The sequence below is a fragment of the Synchiropus splendidus genome, chromosome 17 (genome assembly GCF_027744825.2).
Source record: "Synchiropus splendidus isolate RoL2022-P1 chromosome 17, RoL_Sspl_1.0, whole genome shotgun sequence".
In the NCBI taxonomy this organism is placed as follows: Eukaryota; Metazoa; Chordata; class Actinopteri; order Syngnathiformes; family Callionymidae; genus Synchiropus; species Synchiropus splendidus.
This window is the reverse complement of record NC_071350.1, coordinates 11739664-11767376: the sequence shown is the minus strand read 5'-3', so window position 1 is coordinate 11767376 and position 27713 is coordinate 11739664. Positions and strand designations below refer to the sequence as shown.

Sequence of the window (27713 nt, the reverse complement as noted above, 5' to 3'; positions counted from 1 at the left end):
CACACCTGTCACTGTCTAGACGAGAAGGGGGGGACCAAGCAGATAAAAGAAGATGGGGGGCGTCCCACATGACCCATTACAGTTTTGTTCTTCACGAGCAAAGAATAACCCTCGCGCTACATCTCAAGGCGTTTGGGCAATCACAAAATAAAATCAACAACAACAAAGGTGAAAAAAACGCTACGGTGTACGCGATTGGCCAGCTGGACCGACACCAATTCCCCCCCTGCTCGCTTACTCGAGGTCAGCTCGGGACGTTAAAAAATAAATAAATGAGAAAATAGAAATGCGTAGAAAGTGGAAGACACGGCGGACAACCAAGCTTGATGGCGGTGAGGGTGACTGACAGCGGCGAGGGCGAGTTAAAAGCCGCGACTGTGCTCGTTCGTGTGAGTGACACGCGAGGCGACCAGTTACACGTGGGATCGCGTGACGGGCAGAAAAAAAAAAGGGTCACTCCTCCGCCGGGGAACCGAGGTGGGGGGGGGGAGAGAGAATCAGGTTCATTCACATTTGTGCACGCGGTTATTTCCAACGGTAGGCGTTACTACCGGGACACAAATATACTGCAATAATAGGGTGATTTGACGCGTCGGGTGCGCTGGTGGTACCTCGGGGGTCAGATTTGAAGCGATGCTTACTGGGGTGAAGTAGTAGTAACAGCCGTGCACTTACTATTACTACAACTCACGGCTCATCGGGGAGCCATACTGCGCGCCGCTGCTATTGGGGCGTCGCGGTGCTGACGGCTCCGCGCTCCAACCCAAGACGGTGCCCTGCTCTTCCAATAGGACGTTTAAGTGGAAAAGACGTGCCCGCCCGACTGCCCCCACCCCTCAACTATCCCCCATGTCTTCCCCCCTCCGCCTCCTCCTCCTCCTCCTCCACCACCACCGCCGCCACCCCTCAAACTACTCGATGTATAGTTAAAATGGGAGGGCACACTTGAACCGAGCTGCTCTATGAAGGTAGGCTGCAGCGTGTGTTTATTGATGAGATGAAAAGAAGATGGAAGTGAGAAATGAAACAAAGTAAAGGAACATATTAAATTTAAAGAAATAAATAATATATAGAAATTCTTATGTAAATTCGCGACTCGTCGGGGGAGAAACTGGGGGACCCACGGACAAACAACGCTGTCGCCACTTTTATTTTGGACAAGCTTCGAAGTGCAGGTAAGAAATTGGGAAAAGTGGGAGAAGGGATGGGTCGTGGCAAAACGTCCAATACCGCTGTTATTTGAAGACGTAGTGTACATAGTAACATGGTGGTTGAGTTTAGCTTGAGATGCATGCCAGCTCCGCTCACTTCCATGTACTTTTTGTTTGCTTCCCAGCCTAAATATCAGCCGAAACTTGTTTCCTTTTCGCCTTACGGGCTTTTTAATAAATACAAAGCAGGGGGAATGAATTCAATGTGACACAGATGTGTTATAAAACGTGACATGGCGCACGTTTAATCATAGTTTGTCCCCATTTCCCCTTCCCAACCGTTATATTTACTTTTAAATGTTGCATATTGTTTGAACGGAGCGGCTTTACTCCTATTTCAGTGGGGAACTGCCTACGCCGACGAGCGCATTTGGCTTTTAGGTCACTTATTTAAATCAAGAGGAAACGCGTCTCCTTGCTGGTATTATAACCGAAACAAAACGCGCTTTCACTGCACAATATTCCAGTTTTACTCAAAGATTGCACGTCGTCTACCGGCGGGCTCATACACTTAGTCGGCGGTACATTTTTTATGAATTAATATCAATTCCTACGTGGCGTTTCATGGCGAGCACGCATGGCTAGAACAGATATTATTCCTTTATGGCTTTACTTTGACATTTTGCTGCCTTGATTTACACAAAGAAGCACTATTTATGGAGTCGCATTCATTATTAAATGATCAGAATAGGGGTTTGATTAAAGGATGGCCTAGATTTTGCGGGGGCATGTTTAATTTAAGTTGTTTCCTGTGCGCCTTTTGGAGCACTTTGTTGCGAAATATTCACATGTGACAAGCGGTCCGGTTGGATAAATACAACGAGAGACTTGGATAAAGTGGATTGGTGTATATATGGCGTGTTAAATGGCTGTAAAATTAGAAAGGAACAACGAGTCCCCAAAAACGTCTGTGCCGGGGTCGTTGGGGAGTTGAGCTGAAGCAACATGTCAGTTTTTAGAGCTCCATCCATCCGTGCGCGATTTGCGTAAATGTGTGTGTGCGCGGATAAAAAAAAGGGGACAGCGATTGTGTGTATCAGACAGATGTTGTCCTAAAACGCTCTCCTTTGTCCGATAAAGAGAGGAATACATGATGTTCTTGTGGTTTAATATGGACTCCGGCGCTGGTTCGACCATAACACCGTGTTCTGTGCCAGGGAGACCAAATCTATAATCCACGAGTTCAGGAAGTAAAAAATGCTTAGTACATGATTCATGCACTGCTTTTCTGCTGCTGATGGCGGTGGCTAGCGTGTAGGGTCACAGATGACTGTTTTTTTGGTGTAATAACAACCGGGACAAGTGAGCGGACCCGGTTTGGCACGCAGGAGCGCAGCGCTGTTCTCCAGTCGGGCTGTGCGTAATTTCTATTTGAGTGTTTCTGCAAGTTATTTTCTCGCGAATCTACCTTATGTTTCAATACTACTTTTTTGTTTTGTAATTGATGGCTCGTTTTACAATGCCGTGAGACTGAATGGCAGCTGAATGATTGATAGGCAAAGGTTTGATTCATGTAAAATTTAGATGGTCACTTTGTTTACAGCACTTTAGCCATCCTTTATTTTTGGATTTGTTTCAGTGTCGTATGTGTGAAAATTGTCTTCTGGAAGACTGACAGCCATTATGTGATTACTTGGTGTCCAGAATTTCAATTGCTGCTTTAAATCTCAATAACGTATCTAATGAGTATTTATATATTCCACATGTATATGCACAAGGATTGAGCTTTTGCCATTTGCCCACTTTCTGTGTCACCGCTAAACCCACCCATGACTAATGAATATTTAAGAGGATGCAGACCAAGAAAACCCATTATTATATGAGGGAGATGCATCGGATAAATGATAGACTTCTCAGATTTGGTTTGGGGTTAGGGGTGTTCAGTTAATCCACACCCATGGAGCAATCAAAATAATAATAATAATAATAATAATAATACTGCCGTGAAGATGTTCCACCAGCAACATATCTATGAATACATCCAGCCCCACATCTATATTAACAAGAGAGCCTCACTGGGGAAGACATATAACAAAAGCAATCCTCTTGTAGTGTACACAGATGGCAGGCCAGTATTCCAAAAAAATGAAGCACAGCAAAGGCACTGCTGCCCAAAATCACAAGATAATAGAGACGTCTCTCTGTGTGAAGCCTCCACAGTCAATTATTCGCCACACCGACCGTCTTTACCAGGGTGGATTTCACTGGAGTTGCATCATTTAATAAATAAATATATGGATTTGCTGTAAACTCTTGTCAAGTCTAAGTGAAAAAGGAGCAGTGAAGCATGTGAAAGCTGAAAGAAATACACTTACAAAGCAGAACGAGGAAATGCAGACTTATTTTAATCAATTTGGGCCAGCTTTGATAGTTTGAATGAGTGAACTTTGACCTCGATGTGGCCCCTGGTTTTTGCCTTCACTTAATGCTGCACCTACAGTGTTGAAGTTGTGGTTCTCTGTGTCTTGTGTTGGACCCCAGTGGACAATTTAGATATACAAATGTCAAATGAATAGTTTACAGTATAATCATTTTTTATGCATATATTTTTTTATTATTTTGTTTTTGACTATATGCCTTTCAAATTAACATTGTTTTCCACAATTTCAATTTGACTATATGATACTTAACCAGGTATAAAATATAAATATATATTTCAAAATAAGCTGTTGAAGCTGTGTGACAACACCACTGCCATTTAGTTTTTATTGTTTTCAATATTTATTTTTTTCATTTAATCATCTTAGCTTAATTAAGGTGAATATATTTAGTATTTGAAAGGGATGCGACAACCGTTCAAATAAAATCCAACCAATACATCCTTATTTATTTATTCAATTCATCATGGGTATTTATTTTCACATGAGGCAAACACATCACTGCCCATCTTGGTTATTTACATTTCCTAGATGAACTAATTGCACAACGAGTGATGCTAAATAGTGCAAATATCGCCGCCATGTTATACAAGTTTAACAATGAGTAAGAGAGAGATAATGCTGTTATTTATATAAAAGTATATTCATCGGAGAGACAGACTCTAGAAAGTTGATGGGTTCATTTGCTTGCTGTCCATAAGGATATATTCAATGTCTCTTTTTTCCCCTGTTAATCTGTTATATTTTATCATTCGTTTAGCCACTGAAAGTCAATTGTTATCAAGCAAAGCTGTTTACTTTGGTCAAAGAGGTTGATGACTCAAAGCAGCGATGGCTCATGTCTTCTTTTTTAACAATATTTGAACGTGTTTTCGTATGACTACTCTCTGAAGACGTACAGTAATAAACCTTTTAATCAAGATCACACTGTCTTCACCCAGGCTGAAAATATTTGGCTGCCATTTTGGAATTGCCCTGAACGTACAGTCGATATTGGGGATCCAGTAGGTTGCAGTTCAGAGTGTCAAAGTGTGGGGGGGATTTGGGTATCCCCCCACTCATTTTTCTACCCCCCTTTAATTTTTTTCATCTTATTTTCGTGCTGTTGTTTGTGTGTTTTGCTCCCTGTATTATTTCCTGAATATTTCCTGAAGCTGTGTGACAATACTACTGCCATTTTGTTTTTGTTTTTTTTCAATATTTATTTTTTCATTTAATCATCTAAGCTACTTTTTAGAATAAGCATGATGAAGCTTAGCTTAATTAAGGTGAATATATTTAGTATTTGAAAGGGATGCGACAACCGTTCAAATAAAATCCAACCAATACATCCTCATTTATTTATTCAATTCATCATGGGTATTTATTTTCACATGAGGCAAACACATCACTGCCCTCCTTGGTTATTTACATTTCCTAGATGAACTAATTGCACAACGAGTGATGCTAAATAGTGCAAATATCCCAGCCATGTTATACAAGTTTAACAATGAGTAAGAGAGAGATAATGCTGTTATTTATATAAAAGTATATTCATCGGAGAGACAGACTCTAGAAAGTTGATGGGTTCATTTGCTTGCTGTCCATAAGGATATATTCAATGTCTCTTTTTTCCCCGGTTAATCTGTTATATTTTATCATTCGTTTAGCCACTGAAAGTCCATTCTTATCAAGCAAAGCTGTTTACTTTGGTCAAAGAGGTTGATGACTCAAAGCAGCGATGGCTCATGTCTTCTTTTTTAACAATATTTGAAGGTGTTTTCGTATGACTACTCTCTGAAGACGTACAGTAATAAACCTTTTAATCAAGATCACACTGTCTTCACCCAGGCTGAAAATATTTGGCTGCCATTTTGAACGTACAGTCGATATTGGGGATCCAGTAGGTTGCAGTTCAGAGTGTCAAAGTGTGGGGGGGATTTGGGTATTACCCCCCCCCCCTTCATTTCTCTACCCCGTTCTTTTCATTTTTTTTCTTCTTTTTTTTTTTCGTGCTGTTGTTTGCGTGTTTTGCTCCCTGTATTATTTCCTGAATATTCCCCCACAGAGCAGAACTAATCTTTGAAGCGGTTGCCAGCTGAGTCTCTTCTCAGGTGCACATCTTAAACTTTAAGATAAGTCACTTAATTATCTACATCTTTGTCTTTAATAGATGGCTGGAATCCTTGATTCTGGCTTGGAAGCTCCACACAAGGCTTCTGAGAGAGCTGAGGTTTTATGTTGAAAAGCAACTATATTGTCAATGTCCCCTTTCTTCTCTACAATCATCTTGATAACAGTGAATATGAAATTAGTGAGAATCAGCTAAACTGTCCTTGGTGAATAGCTGCCATATGTTGATATTTGCACACTCGAAATTATTGGCAGGCCAGACTCGTGGCTGACTGACTTGAATTTTTATAACCACTAAACACTTATTCTTTTCACACAGAACATTTTTTTTTCCTTTCTGGTAATTGTCTTGGAAATCACAAAACTATGTCTCCCGCGAGCGTGTTATTAGAAAGACTATTTCCATTAACTTCCATCTGACTTTTAGATACATTACGCCACTCATAAATGCTCTCACAAGGCGTCTTTCAGCTGGAAATCAAGGTTATTTAAGAAATCACACTTTTTACATGTTGTTTAAAAATATGTTTATGTGGGTCATTATGGAGGAGTTTCAAGTTGAACAGCCCTTTTCAGTCTTTTTTTATGGAACTTAGCATTAAACTTTGTGAGCACACAGCATTCAGATGCAAAACTAAAGGCATGTTTTTTCAGTTTCAAAAGATTTCTTTTTTTTTTTTTTTATTTTATTTGGAATGTCCCCTCCCTGCAAGTATCACAGGAATGCGTAATGAAAGCACACGTTGGACCAGAATAAGTATTTGCGAATGTGCCGTGTTGTTGTTAGGAAGCTTTTGTTCCCATAAAAACTGTATGAAGTCTTATGAAACACAGTTAATACCCTCGCTTCCTCGATAGCAGACACTACATTCTTTTGCTCTTGATTATGAAACGTATGAAGACATGTTAAAGACACACACAAGGTCTCCGTCTGAGATCCATAATGTCAGCCTTTTAGAGCGTTTCTCACTCTGGAAACGACTCGAGGCCATTGAAATTCTTTTCTAGGTTGAATATAGAGTGACTTTATAGTTTAAAATATAATCTGCTATTTTTAAACGTGTAGGTTACGTAACAAGTTCAGCAGAAGTTGATGCAAGTCCGGGAAGCTTTGCTGTTTTTTTGCCGTTTGCTGTAATTAGTTGTTTGAGTTGTGTTTCTGGACCCTCGGTGTGGACGACACAAGCATTTAATACCGATTTCTCGTATTGTTTTTACTCACTGAACACACAGACAGGCCCAGGCATTCAGCTGATGTGAAAAATGTATCCTGGATTCTAATAGTGCAGTTGTGTGTTTGCCAAGCTGCATGCGTGTCCTCAGTTCACCCTGCTACCCATATGGTTTTCTACAAGTCATGGTGAAATCACGGCCTAGCTGCATGAGCAAAGAAACTCGAAGAAACAGAACACGAAAACTACAAAGCCTCTTTTAACTTCTTGACAAGAGTAAATTGTCAAAATTGTGAATGTTCTTTGACTGTAGGGGAGTGTTTTTTTCAAGCTTTTACTGGTAAACAGCAGGAAGAGGAGCCAAAATGTTCGGATTGTGCTCAGCCTAACTCTCCTCAGCTGTATGCTCTGTGCATTTGGATGAACTTTGGAGGAATTATTTCCACAATAGTATTTCTGTTTGGGTTTTAATCTCAATTAAAGTCTATTGGGACTTTCCACCCAGTGTTAAACGGTAGCTTTTATCAACTAGCAAAAGCTATTTTATGAGGTACACACGCAGAACTGTTGGTGAAGTATTTAAGAGAAGAATGGCTATCGAGAACGTTGTTTAAGTTGATTACCCTGAAGGTAGAAATGCTAAGTGTAGCCTGTTTGACAGCAAACAAGAGGCTTCAATGTGTTTTTTGTGCCTCCTCTTTGGCACTCAAGGGGTTTTAGATCATGTTTGACACGTGACAAAAATCACTTTAACTGAAGCTGAGATCGGCTTTTACCAGGACGATTTTTTCTCTCCAGTTGAGTCTGAAAAATAATTTGTGAGTGTCTTATATACTGGAAAATTTTTGAACTTCCTCATGAGTTGTTGCTTATTAAGATACATACTAAAGGGTTTTTTTTAAGCCCAGTTTAGACCCTTGCAAATATCACTGTCATGGAGCTTTATGGTTTATGTTGTTGAAGTTTTGTTTGGAACCTCTGGTGTAGCTTCATGTTTTCCCACAATCAATATTACATTTTTTTTATCATCAATACAGTTTCGCACAGTCATTCTTCTGAGCTGTATTATTGTTAACTGTAGCGATTTAAACAGTTCAAACTGTTTCACAGTTCATGTAAAAGACACAATCCACTGTCCAACTGTCTTGAACTAATTTGAAAATGACTCAAAGCTTCTTTTTAAGAGCAGCTTTTCACAGAATGAAATATATTGTTAGACGCTCAAGACCCCTTGTGACCCACCAGCTTGAGGTTTATTTATTTTCCACAAATATTTGTCAAATGTGCATGAATGTATAATTTAAAAAGCTTGTATGTGTACTGTCAAGAGTAATCAAAATAAAAGTCCACTATGTCGATAAGCAAGTGAGTATAATAGATCTGGTTGCGGCTGCCCTGTAACCAAACAATGAGCTTTTATATCTTTTATATTTCCTCTGAATAGATTGATGGGTGTGAGAGCATTTCACACAAAATGTATTTTGTCGCTTTTTCTGGCCTCTCATGCCGAATATACAAGCAGAAGTTCATTCATTTTTTTTTCATTCATTCAACATGTTTTCCTCCGTCTACCTGGTCAGGGTAATTTCAGCATATCCCAACACGCGTTATGCTGGAAAGCAGGGCAACACCCAGTAGCTCGGCAAAGACCCAGGCAGTGTGGAAAGTGACAGTGGCAAGTTATTAAAGGAGTATTTTTAGGTTCACTTAACATAAAAATGAGTGGAAATTTAAGATTAAAATCTGGCTGTGTCCCTCTGGCTTGGTCATGACGGTACAAATGCCTACGAGGTAACATGTTTGTGAGACGACCTGCTGAAAATACTCGTTGCCATGTCGGATGATTTTTTTTTTTTTAATACTCATGTTACCAGAAACAGCTGATGAGCTTTGGTTACACTGTGGGGCTTATGAGCTATATGTTGTTCTATCATAGACGCTATAGTTCTTCAACAGCAGAAAAGTTGTCCAACAATCCCCAAAATCGAGCGATTCCCAGTCGTTACGGACAGAGCTCAGATCTGCAGCGACACGTCAACCTTAACTACACCCATATTTGTCGCAGCCTTTGAAGTGCACTCGATGCCAAAGAATTGTTTGACCAGTTCACACAAAATTTGTGACATCATTCGGAGCTAAAGCCTGCGCAATGGTGACCCAGAAATGAGGGGTCACGCTCCAAAAAACATGAGCAATTGATTTTGTGCAGAGCGAGTTATTTAAAAAAAATGAAAGAAAAGAAAACGGATAATTATGATTATAGCATCTGAAACGTCTGTGCATGACTGACAACACTGCGTTGTGGAAGCTAGTATTTTCTTTTAAGCAGCTGTCAATCATGGGGATGTGCCTCTTGTGAAAATAAAGATGCCAATCATATCCAAATCTTTTACAGCATAAATAAAAGCTGGAACGATGATACCTAATTTAACTTTTAAAGGGCGATGAAGTTCAAGTCATAGCGAAACTTCTCTTGTCTTGCCCCTAAAACATGTTTGACTTTACAATGGAAAATAAAAAATAAATGTGGATAAGTAAACAAAACAAAATTCAAATCATCAACATACGTGTCATGGTGAATATTAGCAGGCTGAAATTACAGGGTGATTATGAGTCGATGTGGCATTGAATTTGAGGCAGTGAAGTCAGGTGCGATTTCACCTTTTGTGATTATGAAAACAAAAAAGACAACCATGCCAAAAATGAGAAACGTTCCAGTTTGTCTTCCCAATAATCCCTGGGAGGAAAACAAAACTTTCTTGTGTTTTAACACTTCACTCTCTGAGTAGCTGTTGCTGGTACAAACTTTGTTGTCCTTTCTTGAAGTCAGCTGCGGCTATAACTGATCAATCCCTATATTGCCCTGCCAGAGTCGAGTCTTCAGGTGGTCCTGGGTCATCTCACTGCTGGATATGTCTGTCGAAAGGTTGCGTCCTAGCAGTCATCCTGGCGAGTGTAACCTGCTGCCAGGATTCCATGTTTTGAATGTCCAAAGACAGTATGGTTTGCAGCTATAATGCTAAATAGCTACAACCTCAATTCTCAAATGGTTAAGCTGCTGATAAAAATGTCTGTTTGTGCCTCACAATGGTTTTGGAATACACTTGCTGATTACAGATGTATTTAAAATTATTGAAATATTGATTTTTTTTTTTAAATCTATGACGTTATATTAAAGCATTTGGCAAGCGCAATTTCAACTTCAATTTTTAATGCCTGCTTTTGCTGCTGTTAAATTTGGTGGAAATTAGCCATCTCATTCTCTTGTGTGGAAGCGTTGGAATAAAAAAAACAAACATATTTTTCTTGACGTTTTTACGCCTAGGAAAGGGACCCGTTAAAAACATGTCAGTGACTGAAAAGCGCGGGTAACCGATCGTCATCTTAAGAGTTGAGACGTTCTTCACAGATGGTCGAGTTTATTAAAGTACAGAACACAACATATCATAGATCCAAATTCAATCCCTTCACTGTCAATTTTAATCAAAAGCTTCTGCACTTGTTTTTGATTTTCAAAAGGATCTTTTTTACACACATTTTCATCCGATCACGTCAAACAAGAGCGACGCTGCCAGCTCGTCCAACACCATCCAAGGTTTACATTGGAGTTTCTGTGAAAGCAATGTGTGTCTTGCGCAAAAGCGATTCTGGTATGTTCCCGTTACAAGATAATAACGCGCTGTTTGGTTTGGGATCGGCAAACACAAGCCCAACATGCTTCCCTTAAAGAAACACAACTAATTAAATTCTTAACAGAAGAAAGTAATTACTCTGTGATATCTGATTATGCATGTGCATCTTTTGGGCAAAGTCAGTGAACCAGTCGAACCACACCGACTGGTGACCTCGTCATAGTTTCAGTCACTTTGTGGGCAATCACGATAATGAGAGGTAATGAAAGAAAAGAAAAACTAGAAATGAGCTTGTGGCATGACCATGCATTTCTAGGAACAAAGGGTTTTCATTCGAAATTCCCATTGAAGGCTCTGTCAATGTATTGTACGTTGGTTTATAATTGGTGGCGCCAGTTCATGACCACCAGTGGCGGACCACGATCAAGCAATATTCCAAATTTGTTTTCTAGGTTTGAGTAAACTGCCCCTTTTTTCCTTTCACTTTTCTGGCTAAAAGAGGGATGCTCCTTGTTAATGTTATAAATTCCTCTGAAATTCAAAGGACTGCTGCGCCAGTCATCCCAGCTGCACCGTCCGTATACAGTTTCCGGCGTGTGGTCAGATTTCTCACCCCACCCAGTGAGATAAAAACAACCTTCTGAGCCGGTTAATGCTGATTTTTAAACTCTTGAGTGTGGCGCTGCTGTATGTTTAAGTCATCATGTCCACACGCTCTTTGCCGGCCACTCGCTCTGTAGGTCACTCCTCTAGTGCTGACTGCATTTCAGCATGTCAGCATGATACTTTAGAAGTCAAATGAGGCAACAGGACACATATAAGTTGTATTGACAACAGCCTTGCTATAACAGGATTCACTCTGCATGCTTCGAATGTCTCTCATTTATTGTATTGATCTTGTTCCAATACATCCTAATTACGAGGAGATAATGTTATTCCATACACTGTTTTAAAATACTACAATTGCTATGTCATGATTTTGAGCTTTACCACCCTCCAACTGTGAAAAAAAAAAGATACTATCAGATGCTAAAGTGAGGAGACCTTGAGTCACAACAATAGAGGAATTCAATTGTGTGCGACACGTGTTGAAACATCAGGCAGTTCATCAGAATTCAGCTTGATTAAGATAAAACTGACAAAAGACTGATCTCATCCTTCGGTACATTCTAACAGAAAGACCAACTTAATTCATCCAGAGCGTGAGTGCATCGTTGACTCCATCTTTGTTAAGTCGCAGGAGCACAACACGGCCTCAGCTGCCGACAATAAAGAAAAAAACCACCGCTCCCACGATGTATGATTTAACAAACACCGTCCCGTTCGGAAGGAAAATACCTTTTTGAAAAGACCCCGTTGCCGTAATCATCAAGAAAAAGTCTCCCTTTTTAAGTCTCATATAGCCTAAAAAAAAACTGTCCTTCACTGTACACACACACCCTACTTAAAAAAAGAATTTTCAACCTGACGTACGGCAGAGAAGAATCAGGGAACCCCCCGCTGACAGCAAGATGCTCGTCTTATAATGTCGGAATCAAAGACGCGAACATATACGGTTTGATCAAAAAGCGGTGTGTCACAGCTTCGCCTTCCTTTGTTGTCAACACCATAAGGAGATTTCGGCAGCTGTGGAATATGCCTGATGATTCCGAGCCGCATGTTATGCAGAGATCCCCCCTGATAGTTGCTGAATGTATCAATTAACAGCCAATTCAAGCAGTTGCGCGTCAGGATCTTTGACTTTTTGTGATGAGATCATCCACCCAGAGACCTCAATGTCAGCTAGCATCGAGTTCTGTGGAACGTCTTTATGAAGTTGGGACTTAAATGCCCTTTATAAAAAACATAATTTAATTGAAATAAACAGTGTCCAATATCTGACGCTAGATTTTGCTCTGTAATGTGGGTGCAAAATGTACAATAGTTAGTTCACCCAATTAGGGGCTCCCATCACCCCGGCGCTGATGTTGTTGTTGCCGTAGCTACAGTCTCCGAGACCTTCAGGAAACCATCTAGCATCTCCTCTTTTCCCTCTCAAGTCTTTGTGGTATAACCAGGCAGCATAGTTACAATGTTGGCTGTTCTGTATTTATTTATTTTTTTCTTAAATAAACTTTAAACTAAAGGCGAAGCCCCAACTTCTGGTTTCTGCACTCAACCACAGATCTCGAAAGGTCACTGAGGGTCGTGGGAAGCTGCATCAAGATCACGAATCCGAAAGTTGCCGCATGAAAATGCATAAATAAAGCAAAATAAAACACTTTTCATTTCACCCAAGAGACCGAATGAATTTCACAGTGGACACAAATCAATACCTAAAATAATGAACGATCAGAGAGTTTTCAGTTTCATATGTGCTGAAATTTAATTCAAATTGTGGTTATTGAAGCATAAAGATGCTGTTCATTTTGATTGTCAATAATTAAAGCTATATTTCTATGGCGTAGTGGGTTTTTTTTTTCTTTTGAAACTGGACATTTGAATTACAATTTGATCTGACTAAAGCGTTGCAGTGCATTATGGGACTGGTGAGTGGTGGGGGAGCTTTTGGGGTCCATTTTCATTGCATGGCAGGCTGGAGCTGGTCGTGCCTGTCTAAATATTTCAATATTTATGCAATATTTCGATGTAAAAAACTTCACAGAGGAGATAAAGACCCAAGCTGGCAGTAAAGTAGCATCCATTTTGATTCTCCCTGAATTTCTCATGATTGCAATGACAACTTTAGTTGTGTATTTATCGCAATACCTCTGCTACAGCTCATTAGCTGCAGTCCCGCATGTTCCGCTCCCATCTCATCTTTGTTCTGAGTTTATCTTTCAAGGACAGACGAGAGGACCCGCTTTATTTCGTTAAGGTGCACACGCCCTACTGATAACCGCCATCCACTTGCCGTAATAGAGACACGCCAATTTGATATGTCTCTTCAAACATATTTAATGAATCACTCTGCATTGTGATATACTGGTATCCGGCAGAGGGGTCCCGTCTAAGCAGCTGTGTTGGTTCATGAAGATCTCTTAATGGCCTGCCAGTTCTTTTTTTTTTTGCCGTTCTTTTCGAGAGGCAGAATGTCCTTGACACGTGTAGTAGCAGTAGAGAGGCAGTCGCTGTGGACACTTGTGTCTGAACGATAACTCTTGAATTTAGCGTTGTCTGCTTCGGGGGTTAGAGGTGTTTTGGAGACGGTCATATGAGTAGTCAGATGGTGCGTTTTGGTCAAATGCTCATTAACAAAAGCGGAGCGCTTTGCCAATTCTGAGAAATTTCATGAGTGCACTCAGTCCAGCACCAAAGTGAGATATTGTCTTTAGTGTTTGAATGGCCAAATTCATAAGAAAGCTCAACATGGGGCCTTTTTTTTTGACCAATTCAGGACAGTGTGTGTTGAGAAGTGTATTTGATGTAGACTTTGTGTCCATCTGTAGCTGGACAATAGATCTGCTGTGGGTAACGGGTGGCGGTGGTGGGTGTGCTTTTGACACGAAATGATGAAGTTGAACAAGCTGTCCTGTCAAAACTATGGTCCTGTACTTACAGTGATATCGACATTTGTTCAAGTGAGTAATCAAGTGGATTAATGTTCAGATTCTGGCACAACTCGTGCTCTTGTTCATTCTGTTGGACTTTGTCTCTTCTTAAGGGTGTTAATAAAGCGAAAAACAAGCCGCAGACTTCCTTTGTGAAACTCTTCCTTTTATGAGTCAGAGTATGGAAATGCATGATGTATAGTTGTTTATATATTACGTTAGCAGCTCTGACAAATATTAGTATACCACACAATAACCAAAAGCAGAAGTTATATTTGCCCACATGCCCTTAAGGTGCAAGTGGGTGAAGTCTTATGACATTTAGTTGGTGTCTATAAAGATATTAATCAGATGAGTGATACAACTGCTTTTCCACAGCCAAACAAAAAAAAAAGAAGAGGAAAAAATTTAAAAAGCAGTGAACTGTTTTCAGCATGAAGGGCGAACCTTTTCCTTCTTTGTCTAAAGGCAAATGTCATTCAGCAAGTATGTGTAAATATCTAATAGGGATGTCCTGTACTGACATTTTCTGATACCGATAAAAACCCACACTGATATAAGCGACTCATTCCAGGCCACATCACATCTGCTGGCATCTTAACTGGTGAATTACTGCTATCGCGATGCCTGTCTTAAACATGTCTGTTAAAGTGAGAACACAGAAACGTGTCAGTGTTTCCAACACATTTGTGCTAAGCTAAGGACATGTCGCCGCTAATTCTACTCACTCAACTTCACTGAAGCTTGAACAAATTCCTCAGCTCGACACCTATGTACGACTATTATTACCATCATTAAAACAGTACAGATCGTACGTCAGCTTAATACTATATCAGCGTGCTCACTTTTAATGAAGTGTCGAGTTCATTACGAGACCTTTCGCAGTCGCAAAGACATACAAGGCTCCACACCTACCAGCCGACGACCTGTGTTTGTCACCGCACCTGATAATTGGCTCGCGACGTTATAGGCCAATCCCCAGTTCTCACAAGAAGCAGAACCTCCAAACATTTCGTCAACCAATCAGCGCCGGGAGAAGTTGTGTATTCATTAACACCCACCCCAACGCCGTCAATGCCGCAGATGACTGTCAAAATGCATTAGCTGCTCGGAACCGTCGATGTTGAGGTGTGGACTTGTCGGTAGAGTGATTCCGTCTGCGACTTTACTGAGCACACCTTCAGTTGTCACCTGTGCCCTCGGCACTTCGCCACATGTTTATTGATCAGGGCTCCGTGCTGCGCTCGCGACACCTCTCCCGTATCACATCACAGAAACCATACAATGAAATGCGTGCTACTTGATATGCTAATGCTGTTGTGCTAAATGGATGATTGAAATTAATAATCGCAGCGTTGGACAGGGATCATTAAGCCGCCGAGGTTTCAAACAAACTCATAAATAACTCTTAATTAGGTGTAATGCAAAGCACTCTTGATTTATCAGGATACTTCATGCGCACGCCCTGACGTGAGACGTTAACAATGGCCTGTGGTCCCCTTTGTCTCTGGATTGAAATGCACGGTGGACCTTGAATACCCGCTCATCATATAAGCAGCATTAACATATTCAAGATGTATATTATTCAGGCGGATGATGCTGGCCTTTTATAGAAAGGGCGGCTGTGAATCCTTTCAAGTGCACATCCCCCACCCTTCATGTATCAACCCCAAATTTTTTAACCATTTTACAAAACACCTCATGGATCATGTACTGTATATGCATGTGTGTTCGGTTATTTGTCTGCAAACAGTTTTAAGGACATGAAAAATAGTCAGCTGAATTTGCAACAAAATATTGTTGTTTTGTGTTTGAGCTTCCTGGATTGGCTGAAAACAAACCTCAAAATGTTATCTAATTGCCAATATGACTTGTGAAATGATTCATGTTCCACTTCAGATTGTGTTTTCGGCTCGGCCCTGCGTCAACCTTGCCCAATGACTTCAAAGGCAAACAGAAATCCATACACAGCATTGCAGAGAGGAAGCAAGTCAATCCCCATTCATCAGTTGTTAAAAGCACTTAAAGGTTAATTCAGAGGCATAAAAAATGTTTTTTTTCCCCAAAACAGACAACTTTATCTTGACAAAAAAAGACTCTCTTTTCTAAATGAACAAGATTGTTGATAGACTGCACTGCCTTGATTTTAATCGACGATGAAAGCACAAAGCGGACACATTTCAAACTAGTGAGTGCCAACATTACCAAATTGGATGTAGAGTCATTTTGACCTCACAAACGCGTCCGTATCTGCCTTGACTGTTTACACACATAAATACATTTGGGAAAAAAAAAGCAAAACCAGGCGAAGTTCACGCGCCGCGTCTTTGAAAGCGCCTCAGAACCTTCCACTCAAAAGCTCCTCTCTGTCGGCTGTAAAGAATATTTGGTTGATTCAGGGAAGTCGAATCCGTTTTTAATCTGGTTCAGGCCAACTGGAATATAAGGAGGGATCAAAAGGCCGATTACAGCTACAGTAAAGTGTGATGGCGCATTCACATGCTCCGAAAACATGTTAATGATCTCCTGGAAAAAATGTAATGGACATGATGAGGAAGGGAATGAAATCCTTTTTACATAAAAACCTCAGACTTGAAGATATTGCATTAATCTTCTCTTGACACTCACATTTTTAAATGATTCAGGAAGTTGAAAAAAAACCTGCACATTAATGATATATTTTGATTTTTAGTGTCTAAACGTGTATTTATACGTTTGTTGGGCCAAGAAGTTGCCCACTGTATTCTTAAAACGACTGGCATTTTCGTTTTGGTAGAAGATCTGTTAGATTAAAAGGTGCTACAGTAACACCCCACATGTTGGAGTGAGGTCATTACTGACGCCAAAAACAGCAGAATTGTTGGCAATTATAAAAAGTAGAGGATTGTTGTTTGGCACATGCGTGGCCTGTTTGTTTGCAGTGTGAGTTCGTCCCCCTGAAACAGACAACCAGGAGTCTGGATGGTGAAGTTGCAACCCTCGTGCTTCTCCTTCTCCCCCTAAAACCGCCCCTCCTTATTCTCCCCTCATCCCTCCTCGCTCTTTGTTGTGGCGGCAGCAGCGGAGCATGCGTTGCATCGGCGGTCTGAAGCATTGTGTCTGATTTCCAGCAGACAAACTGACCTCTGGGGATTTATTGACAGCAAACTCCACAGAGGCAGACACAGAGCTGAGGGGGGTGGAGGAGAGTGGGGAAGGTTTGTAGGGTGGGGAGGGAGGGGGGTGAATGAAAAGAGGAGGTGGGGGGGGGGGGTTCAGACATGCAGACAGACAGATGGAAAGAAAGACAGAGATGAAACAGGAAACAGGTAGAGACACACAGATCAGAATAGCGAATTGGGAAACACCCCAAATTTTACAGTTTTTTGGTGGAGCACGAGGGTGTAAAAAGAAAATGGCTGCCTCCTACAAGGATCTAATTAATTTTGAAGGATCATCAGCCCCTTTAGTCCGAAGCAGGGTACAGGGAGGGAGGGAGACAGACCCCTGGGCTGATTAGAATTCACTGCAGGTAGGCGCTGGCTGCTGCTCACCCACTGTGTCACGGCTAAAATGGAATCAGTGTTGTGAGTGGCAGTCTGGGCAACTGAAGCCTCCTTCCCCTTGGCCTGCTCCTCTTTTGTAGCCAGAACTCACCTTACTTTACCCTGCAGGCAGGTCCGACTTACACGCCTGCTCTGCATAACTGCAGGCCTGCACCGACCAGTCCCACTGTCACGCCAGCAAATATATTTCATATCTCACATGACTCGACCGTTTCTCTTTTCTCTGGAAGTGTTTATTTCGCCATAGGAGTGAGCCAGCCAGGCGGGAGAGGTCGTCCTGACACACAGAGCACAGAACGTATTGCATCAGTAAATTAATAAATGAATCAAACCTCCATGCATGAATGGCGCAAATGCCTGATTGGATGTGACACAATTAGGACAAAAGCTCATTGGACAGCAGGATTCGAAGGTGTAACCTATATTGCAGGTCTCAAACATATTATTTCTCATCGTTGCAGAGCAACAATTACATCAGGTGCAATTAGTTCAAGCACGCAAGTTTATTTAACATCGCTGTTGCTTTTCATTTCACATTTTTAAAACTATATTCCCTTGAATGGTCTCATGCAACCATAAATGAGCTCTTGTATTTGTGTATAAAGTGTGCCTCAGAAGACACAAGACTTGAGTGATGACTGTACCCAAAAAGGCTCGGTGACCTTTTGACCCCTTCGCCCACCTACTGCAAACATTTGTATTTATAAAAAGCTGTTTTTTTTCCGGCGCGATAAGGCATTTACTTTGGCAGTTTAATGATGAGAAATCTTTTCTATCTGTACCCAGGAACATGAAGAAACCTGTGTGTGTAGATGCGTGTGTGTGTACGTGCCCACAGAAAGATAACTCTGCTTCAGTCAAGCTGCCGTTTATTATTTGGCTATTTTGTTAATATATATTTTTTTCATCCAGTTAATCTATGTGGGATGAAGTTACAGGGGTCAAAGTCTTATATCCAAATGCATTTTCACTCACAGCACCGTAAATTCTGGAGCAGCTTCCGCACTTTCCGTGTTTTTATTGGCTGGAATATTTCAAATTTTACAGAAGGAAAGCTGTTTTCCTCGACCATACAGATTGTATTTACATCTGTGTGACCTCCAGTGATATCGAGTGCATGTCAATTTAATGTTGTCAAGCACACATCAATCTGTTTGGAGTTTTGACGTCAAAGCCTGGCAGCATAATGTGTTTCTGTCTCTAAAAGTAGACCGTCACATGCCAAATGTGGTTCATGCTTTTTTTTTTTTTGTATTTGACTGAATCCCTTGTGATATTTGGCTCTTTCGATTACCCAGCCCTGCGTGGTGATAGGTGACTGGGAATTAGCGTTCCGATGTGCACGTAGCGGTCTGTGAAGCGCTGACCTTTTCTGAAATATTGAATGAATTAATGCAGAATTAAGGTTGCTTTCCTTTGCAAGGGTGTGGTTATGTTGCCCAGTAACAGCTGAGATAAGAGCTGGCTCCAATACCAATATTATTTCAACCTTGATTTGTAATTGCACACAGGAACATCCATTTGTCTTGCACCAGGGGGGGAGAAGAAAAAAAAAGACACAACTCTTCACACATTTGTTGCAGCACGTCAGTCGCTGGTTGATATGCCTGTTACTGTGCTCTGGGTTCATTAAGGGAGTGGCAATATCGAGGAGGCAGTATGTGGCATTAAGATTTGTCTTTGTCTTTTCTCTCTCCCCTCCAAATATTTTTTTGCAGAGCAGCACATGATTTGGAAAGAGCGGACTGACAGCCTTGCCTAGCAGCCGGCCTCTGATCAGCCGTCTCCACCAGCGCGCTGAAGCTTGACCCGCACTTCATCACCAGCCACATAAGCATCCGAGTAACACAACGTCATCTAACTGTGAGTATAATTGGCAGCTTTTATTCTCCTTTTTTTTTTTCTCGTGATTCAACAGAATTTACTTGCGTAAGAAAAGCCCCAGTGTTGCCTACCACACTTGATATAATTAGCGATTGATTGTGTGCACGTAATTATAGTTTTAATTCTGGGTTCAGCCAACTGCATAACAAAGTCTTTTTGATGTTAAATTCTGCTGAATGTTGCTTGGCATTTCATCAAAAGTATGTTTCATAATTGTATTAACGATTCACAGACAGCAGACGTTAATTTATAAATGATTCAAGTGTTCTTCGATGAAAGCGTGTCGTTCTCTCGTCTACAAAGGTGCAGCCTTCAGTGGAAAGTTTTTTTTTTCTTTTTTCAGAGAACGTATACTTAACACTTGGCCACGTGGGTAGAGTCACACTAAGTTGCACAATCCTGTAAGTGTCATCGTTTCTTCGAAAGGTTCAAACCATGCATTTCTAGTCGAGACAGAGGGCATCTGAGGTTATCTGATACTCGGATCAGCCGGGTCACATCTTGTGCATTACTGGAGTTAGTTAGGAAGAGCCATCCCAGGAACACATGACCAACAAAAGCGGCCTGTTCTCCTCCAGGACCAGTGCACCACCTACTGGCGGGTTGAGGGATTTCAGAAAGCACAAGAAGAGCGATATAGATAAGCAGGAAACCGTATTGATCTTCTGTGGGTGTAAAAATGTCGGATTGATTGTTTGTAACGAATTGAAAAGAAAGTCTTCAGATTCACATCACAGATTTAATCCTCTCTCGTCACCACATAACGTTTTTCTGACATTATTTTTTAAAAAACTTGATACACAAAAGCTAAGCAGAAAAATCACTCTGCATTTACAACCCAGCATTGAAGTTAATACACGGCTCTTTTTATTTCACTGTAACGCTGCTTGATAAAACATATTTAAAATGTGTTTTATTTTGTTGCAAAACGGATTTGCTTGACAAAAAAACTGTGAGCAGACATCTGTTTCAGCAATTTCTAAATCTTCTTGTGACCCATCATTCTATTTAAAACTTTTTCTAGCGACCAGAAATAACCTCTTTAATAAATAACACATGTGGAATTCAAATTTAAATTCAGCTCTTCCCTGTAGCTCGCCACCGTGTTTCTCAGTAGGTCAGAAGCATTGATACCGATAGACGTCCTCCTTAATCAAATAAAAAAGTCAATCATTTACTATTTCAGTGTATTTACCTGCTTAACTCGCTGACCGAAAGGTGTGAAAGTTTATGTGTGTACAGATGTGAATGTTAAAATCAACTGGACACACATTGCCAAAACATGTTCAATGATTAATCTGATTTTTGTTTTAGGCTAATGTGTTTTTGGTAATGTGCTACTTTTTAAATTCACTTTCACACACACAGCTGTTGGCTTTACAGGTTATTCATTGATATACTTTATTATTTTTTACATGAATGAATCTTGATTGAAAGTGGACTCCTGTAAATGGACGATTGTAAAAGTGTGTGTCTCTGAAAACAAAACGGAGGTGTCCAGTTGAATTAAATATCCAATAGAAAGTGTTCTCTCCTGGGACTCATCTGCAATTAAAATTTTCTTTCACATATATCCATTTCATTCTTTTCACTGCACAATATGTTTCAAATCCAAAGGCTCTGGATCAATGATGTCACTCTGGAGACAGTTTCTAAAACATTCTTTCTCAACTGCTGACTTCAAAGAAGTGTATTTGCTTTCATAAAACTGAACTTTTATCACTGTTAATTTCTGAATGTGCACACGGTATTCAACACACTGCCCAGTTTTGGTTTATAAATGTATTAAGATGAATGCTATTTCTTATTTTTTTAAAAAGCAAAAAAAAAATTTTTTTGTAGATTTCTTCTTTCTTTTTAGTGATATTCATTTTACCACTAAGGTCACCTCATCTAATTGAAAAGCAGAACGAAAGGTTGTTTTTTGTTTGGATATAAGGTGCAGGGAAATATTCCTCACCCCAAGTGTGTATTGATGTTAATGACCATGTTTGTTTCTTTTCAAGTGTTTTTAAAGTTTGTCAATGAAAACACAAAATGCCGTAAGCGTGTCAGCTCCGCTCTCTTTCTCTCTCTCTCTTACTGTAGCTCTAAAACATGAGAAGTATTTTTGAATATTTTTGATTTTAATTTGCACTTTACCTTCAAACCTTTGTTTGCCCAAACATTGTGTTCATTTTCTTTTTGTTTTTGAATCTCTCAAATTTGCTTGCACAACCTTGGAAGGACTGCTGTAGATAGGTTTTTAATTTATTTTTTTGAACATTCATTGCTCCCTTTAATATAATTAAAAAGGTTTATTTTATCTTTTCTTTTCTTTGCTATTCTTGGGTGTAACTACCATTTTGTTTTTGTGCTTTATGGGCAAACTAGTCTCATATGTATCTGTATAAATAGAAAGATGAAGGCTGGAGAAGAACTTCATAGTAATTTCTAAGTCAGTTGTGCTCTCTTGCTCACAGGTTACATCATTTGCAAGGGGATGACCGAGCGCATTCATAACATCAACCTCCACAACTTCAGCAATTCTGTACTCGAGACCCTCAATGAGCAGCGCAACCGTGGGCACTTCTGTGACGTGACCGTTCGTATCCATGGAAGTATGCTGCGAGCTCACCGCTGCGTGCTGGCCGCTGGAAGTCCCTTCTTTCAGGACAAGCTGCTTTTGGGCTACAGCGATATTGAGATCCCGTCTGTGGTCTCGGTGCAATCCGTCCAAAAGCTGATTGACTTTATGTACAGTGGGATCCTGAGGGTGTCTCAGTCGGAGGCGCTACAGATTCTAACTGCCGCCAGCATCTTGCAGATCAAAACCGTCATTGATGAGTGCACTCGGATCGTGTCCCAGAATGTGGGCCTTGCTGGACCAGGGGGGTTCCCTCTCATACCGGGCGACTCGGGTCAGGAAACACCCCGCGGCACGCCGGAGTCGGGCACCTCTGGACCAAGCAGCGACGCAGAGTCAGGCTATATGCAAGCAACATCTCAGCAAAACATTGAGCGTGCATACACATCAATCTACTCCTACCCTGGCCTGTCTCTGCAGAACGGAACCCGAGAGCGCCCCCTGTACATCAACTCCCTGACGACTAACTACGACTCCACTCTCACACAGAAGGACCAGCAGTCTCAAGATCCGTCCTGGAACCGCATCCAGGAGAAGTCTCAGCAGGTCGATCGCTATATCTCCCCAGCCGAGTCCACTCACTGCCGCAAGCAGCCCCGACCGGTACGCATACAGACAGGAGGGATGCACATAAAGCAGGAGGCCGAGGATGAATTCAGCTGCTGCAATAATGTGGCCGACTGCCAGGACGACAACGACCACACGGAGGGGGCAGAGAGCGAGTCCAAGGTGGAGAGTACTGACTCGGGGGTGAGCTCCTTCATTGGTACTGAGCCAGATGTTATGGAGCAACAGACATATTGCAACAGAGAGGGGGACAGTGAAACACATCAAGGGGAAGCAGGTTCGGTTCAAATAGAGGTCAACGACTCGTCCCCGGAGCAAGTGCAAGAGTCGGAAGAAGGGGACATGTCACACGGCACTAGTGACAGTAGCATGATGCATCCCCTGCCAAGCTCAGTCATGTCCCAGCCCCTGCCAAGTGGGCCGCACTACATTCGCCAGGGAGACACTCACACCAGCAACCTGAGAATGCCGCTCGGCGTGCCCAGCAACCCGCAAGTGATGGGCCCAACTGGAAACGCCTTCCTGCCCACACTCTTCCCCTCGCAGCCGTCTAGAGACAAGTCTTACCTTTACCTTCCTGGCCAGCAGCCAGCCCAGTTTGTCACCGTGCCACCCCCCACATTGCCCTTCTCAAGCCAGATGACGGTACCGGCGAGTTCCGCGCAGCAGCAACAGGCACCAGGAGGAATCGGTCAGGGGGAAAAGAAGCCCTATGCATGCACTCTCTGCTGTAAAACCTTTACCGCTAAACAGAACTACGTCAAACACATGTTCGTGCACACTGGTAAGTCCCACCCTGCTATTTTTGTGAAATATTGATATATTGTTGAGTAGTTTTTTTCCTCACAGTCAAACTACTATTACTATTGTAACACACAATTCTATTTACCCACACATGTCAAGAGCTGGTGTAGGCGGCACAAAATAGCAAGCTTCCATTTTCAATAAGGACAAGCTTGAATTTGAAGAGAATACTGATATCATCTGAAAAGGCAAACAAAATGCGGCCTAAAGTGGACAGCTCTTAATATGAGGCTTTGATCCACCAAATAAAATCTGTTTTCACATTTTCAGAGCATTTTGTTGTCGTAATTATAAGCGCTGCTATGTGGTTAAAAAAAAAAATCACTGGTTGGGCATTTTAAACGTAGGCGGACTTCCTCTGAGGTCGTGGGACCACAGAGGAAGGTCTGGTGTCTCATGACAGCCTAGTTGTCTTGTTTGAGGTCTGTCAAACATAAGTGTTTCTCTGGGCTGTTTCAGGCGCTACTGTACAAGTCTAGGGTTCTACCATGATGGCTGTTATGTGGGCTCAAACTACAGACCCTCTAACCCTAACCTTTTCCCAGGTCGGGTTCAAACTATTCTCACTTGCTATTGTCACTGGGGATCAAAGGCATCGCCCAGTGAGCTGTCCTCAGAACATCTATCTGAATGCTGACAATCAAATCCATTTATGAGCCTGAAAATTTGATAATGATATTCATTGGAATGGATGTATCATTCAAGATGAACATCTTGAACACATATTTACTGAAAAAAATATTACAACTTAACCAGACAAAAGCATCCATTTAAATCCTATTATCTCCGAATAATTTAAATATCCAGTATTTTTAGACAAACATCAGGAAATTAGGAAAATCGTAGAAAAAAAGTGGGAGACAAAAAAAGGAAAAATTTGAACACACTGAGCCCAAAATTTAAATGAGCCAGTCATCACAGAGGTAGACCTAATTATTCATGCGCCCGATTCATATGCAAATGAGCTCATGTACGTACACCCCCAAAAAAGGGGCTTAAACATGCTCCTTATTGTTCTGCAGCCACATTCAGGGGCAGTAAATGAATGTCTCATGTTTGTACAGTTCTTTCCTTTAGGTAGATAAAATTCATTTTGCCAATTGCAAAAAAAAAAAAAAAAATTACATTGAATAAAATTTTAAAAAGGCTTTTCATTCAACAGTTCTTTCACCAAGCTTTCGATCTTACATGTTTCTTTGCTCATCCATACCAATTCAGGAAAAGATAATATTCTTTTTATGCAAGGATTCAAGTTTTATTTTCTTTCTCCGCAGTCAGTTAATTTTTGTTGAATAAAAGAACCTGGTGTAATTAGACGATCTCATAAAAGCCACCGGGCCATTTTATTAGAATCCATCACATGGCGAGAACAGTCTTTGACTTGACAGCTATTTAAAACAAAATTCTCCTCCTCCTCAACACACATATAACTGCGTCCAAGTCAAAGTGCCCATTATAAGCTGGACGAGGCATGAATATCCAATGCCTAGTGCAGAACGGGTGAAACCGGTTAGCCATTCTTCACATTGAAATTATTAAATAAATGAAGAAACGCAATATTCAGGAGAAAAAGGTGCGTCTCTATTTATAAATGACCCGAGAGCTACAGAAGAAGCTTCCTAATTTAATCAGCAGACGCAAGAAAGGCTCGATAAATCTGCACCTTCCTCACTGCTGTAATCTGTATTTTTCCAGCTATTAATAAGTTAATGTTTTCCAGCCTAAAACGTCAACAGAGAGACATATCTCAGATAAAAATGATCGTTAAAAGTCTGACAAAAACATCCAAGTGATGTATTAATTACAACAACGTGCCCCTGTAAAGTAATTGTGGCAATTTACATAAAATATCAATTTCATTCTGTTCTGTATTAGTTTTGTAAAACCAACGAGCAGAAGCGTCACATCTGCACAAAAGCTAATAATATCAGCCTTCAGGGCTTTAATACCGCTGCTCAAGTTGACACAGTATTTGTGTAATTTCAATTCTAATGCAGCGTTTAGCCCCTAATATTGCCTGTATTTACTTTAACTGACTGCTGGGAAGCAAATTGATTTTTTAATGTGTTCTTGGTTGTCGCCCACCTTCAGTGCTGCATCTTCTGCGCACACATCTGGACAGATTGCATTCTAAAAGATCCTTGTTGCAGGAGTCAGAATCGCTCAGCATTTTTATTTATCAAGAGCCACTCTAGAGTCGGAAAAGTTTTCCTTCACCATGTTAAGTGATAAAACAGTAATATTCTCAAGACCGTGTTAAAAAGTTGCTTAAATTTATACGTGTTACTCTGGAGCAACACATTTCCGACTCCTCACATTACAGTCGGTCAAAGAAAAAAGCTGTTAATTTCATGAGCTGTAGCGGAGGACATCCAGTAACTTTTGAACATGAGCATGTTTGATAAGTGATAGTGCTACTAACAGGCATAAATTATTTTACACCTGGGAAACTATGTGTTGCTGAATTAGGAATGAAATTATTGGCCCATTTAAAAGTGGTTATTTGAGACTAGAAAGAAAACACTTGATTATCAGTTCACCGCCTGAGGTAGCCGTATTATTAACAGTGGATATCAAAATTGTTTCTTCTGACAAGTCACAGTGCCAACAAGCTGCCCGATAAACCTATAATTCATGTTAACTAATGCAGATTTTAAATTATTTTAATTTTGGAATTAAACAAATAAGCATATTAATTTAATGTAATGTAATGTCATCGATGAAAACAAATCAATCACTTTTTTAAAAAATATGATCTTGTAGATAAAGCCATATGATTATGGATTCCTTGCATTTAAATACTTTATGAAACATGCACAGGCATGAAGCTAGAGAGACCAGTTGATGTCCTGCCTCCTTTGAAATAATAAAATAATAGTTACAACCAGAGCACATTCTCAAAAAAAATGCATGAACAAAATGAAACAACGAACATGTTAATAACTTCTGTAAACTCCAGTCTGCTTAAATCCCAAACTAATATTTTTGTGTATATTTTAAAATTGACTGTGATCATCTCCTGCAAAAGATTTGAAATAAATACATAAATCAGCACTCAGCTTACATTTTCAAGGGCAAATGGAACCACAAAGGGACAAAATAAGACACTTATTTTCTTAATAACTCTCTCTTTCAACCAACGCGCAACAACCTTCAATATTACCAATAGCATAGGAACATTTTTGATTAAATGTATCAGCTAGTTATAAAAAAGATGTGTTCAAATAGAGTCCTTCATGGGAAAATGTACAAATTATATTTATTTAGGTAGATAGAAAGATACAGATAGATGGATGGATAGATAGATGATGGATGGATGATGACACTTATACCTGAGGGGGGATTATGGACAGACAGACAGACAGACAGATAAATAGATAGATAGGTAGATAGATAGATAGATAGATAGATAGATAGATAGATAGATAGATAGATAGATAGATAGACAGATAGGTAGATGGATAGATAGATAGATAGATAGATAGATAGATAGATAGATAGATAGATAGATAGATAGATAGATAGATAGATAGATAGATAGATAGATAGATAGACAGACAGACATAACATACGTAATCCACGTGACTATATTATAGATGGGTGGATGATGGATGGATGAATAGCTAGATAGATAGATAGATAGATAGATAGATAGATAGATAGACAGACAGATAGATAGATAGATAGATAGATAGACAGACAGACAGATAGATAGATAGATAGATGGATAGATAGATAGATAGATAGATAGATAGATAGATAGATAGATAGATAGATAGATAGATAGATAGATAGATGTGTGAGTTTTTGCGTGCAATTTGATTAATGAAGCCTGAAATACAGGGTTTGGTGAACGTGACTTTACTCGAATAAAAGGTGTTAATGGGAACACAGATGGCTGCTGTTATTGTAGCAAGGAGAATACAGAGGCATGAGGATAAATATTTTCAACTCATTGAAGGAATTATTCAAACAATTCCAAAAAAGAAATGTGATTTCACAGCTAAGAATGAGTTGGAAGGCTGAAAAAAAACCTCTTATTGAAGCTTGTAAAGCTTGTAAAGGATAAATGTAAACACGTTTCTTTCTCTTCGAAACGGTCTCAAGTGGTTACTCTTTTTTTTTCTCTTATACTTGAAATATACAAGAAACTTTCTTGTATTTAATGCGACCAAAACGTTTTACATTCAACATCAATACATCAATTGTTTTCACTTATGATATGATGCCTATTACAATTTTACATTATATT

General features: G+C 40.3%; 1 protein-coding gene and 1 long non-coding RNA gene across 6 annotated transcripts in view; one reads left to right on the top strand and one right to left on the bottom strand.

The window, feature by feature from the left end:
- LOC128748762 (uncharacterized) overlaps nt 1-27713 on the bottom strand; it is a 61094-nt gene that overhangs the window by 20924 nt on the left and 12457 nt on the right. The window lies entirely within an intron of this gene.
- The window catches only part of zbtb20 (zinc finger and BTB domain containing 20), a 38147-nt gene continuing 10960 nt past the window's right edge, over nt 527-27713 (top strand). The window contains exons 1-3 of one of the 3 annotated variants that reach the window (XM_053847735.1): nt 527-1175; nt 19304-19443; nt 21927-23441. In XM_053847735.1, coding sequence (XP_053703710.1) covers nt 21947-23441 — 1495 coding nt within the window. In that variant the 5' untranslated portion in view covers nt 527-1175; nt 19304-19443; nt 21927-21946. Of the gene's footprint in view, nt 1176-19298; nt 19444-21906; nt 23442-27713 lie in introns of all 3 variants that reach the window. The other 2 variants (XM_053847733.1, XM_053847734.1) reach the window with 2 other exon arrangements.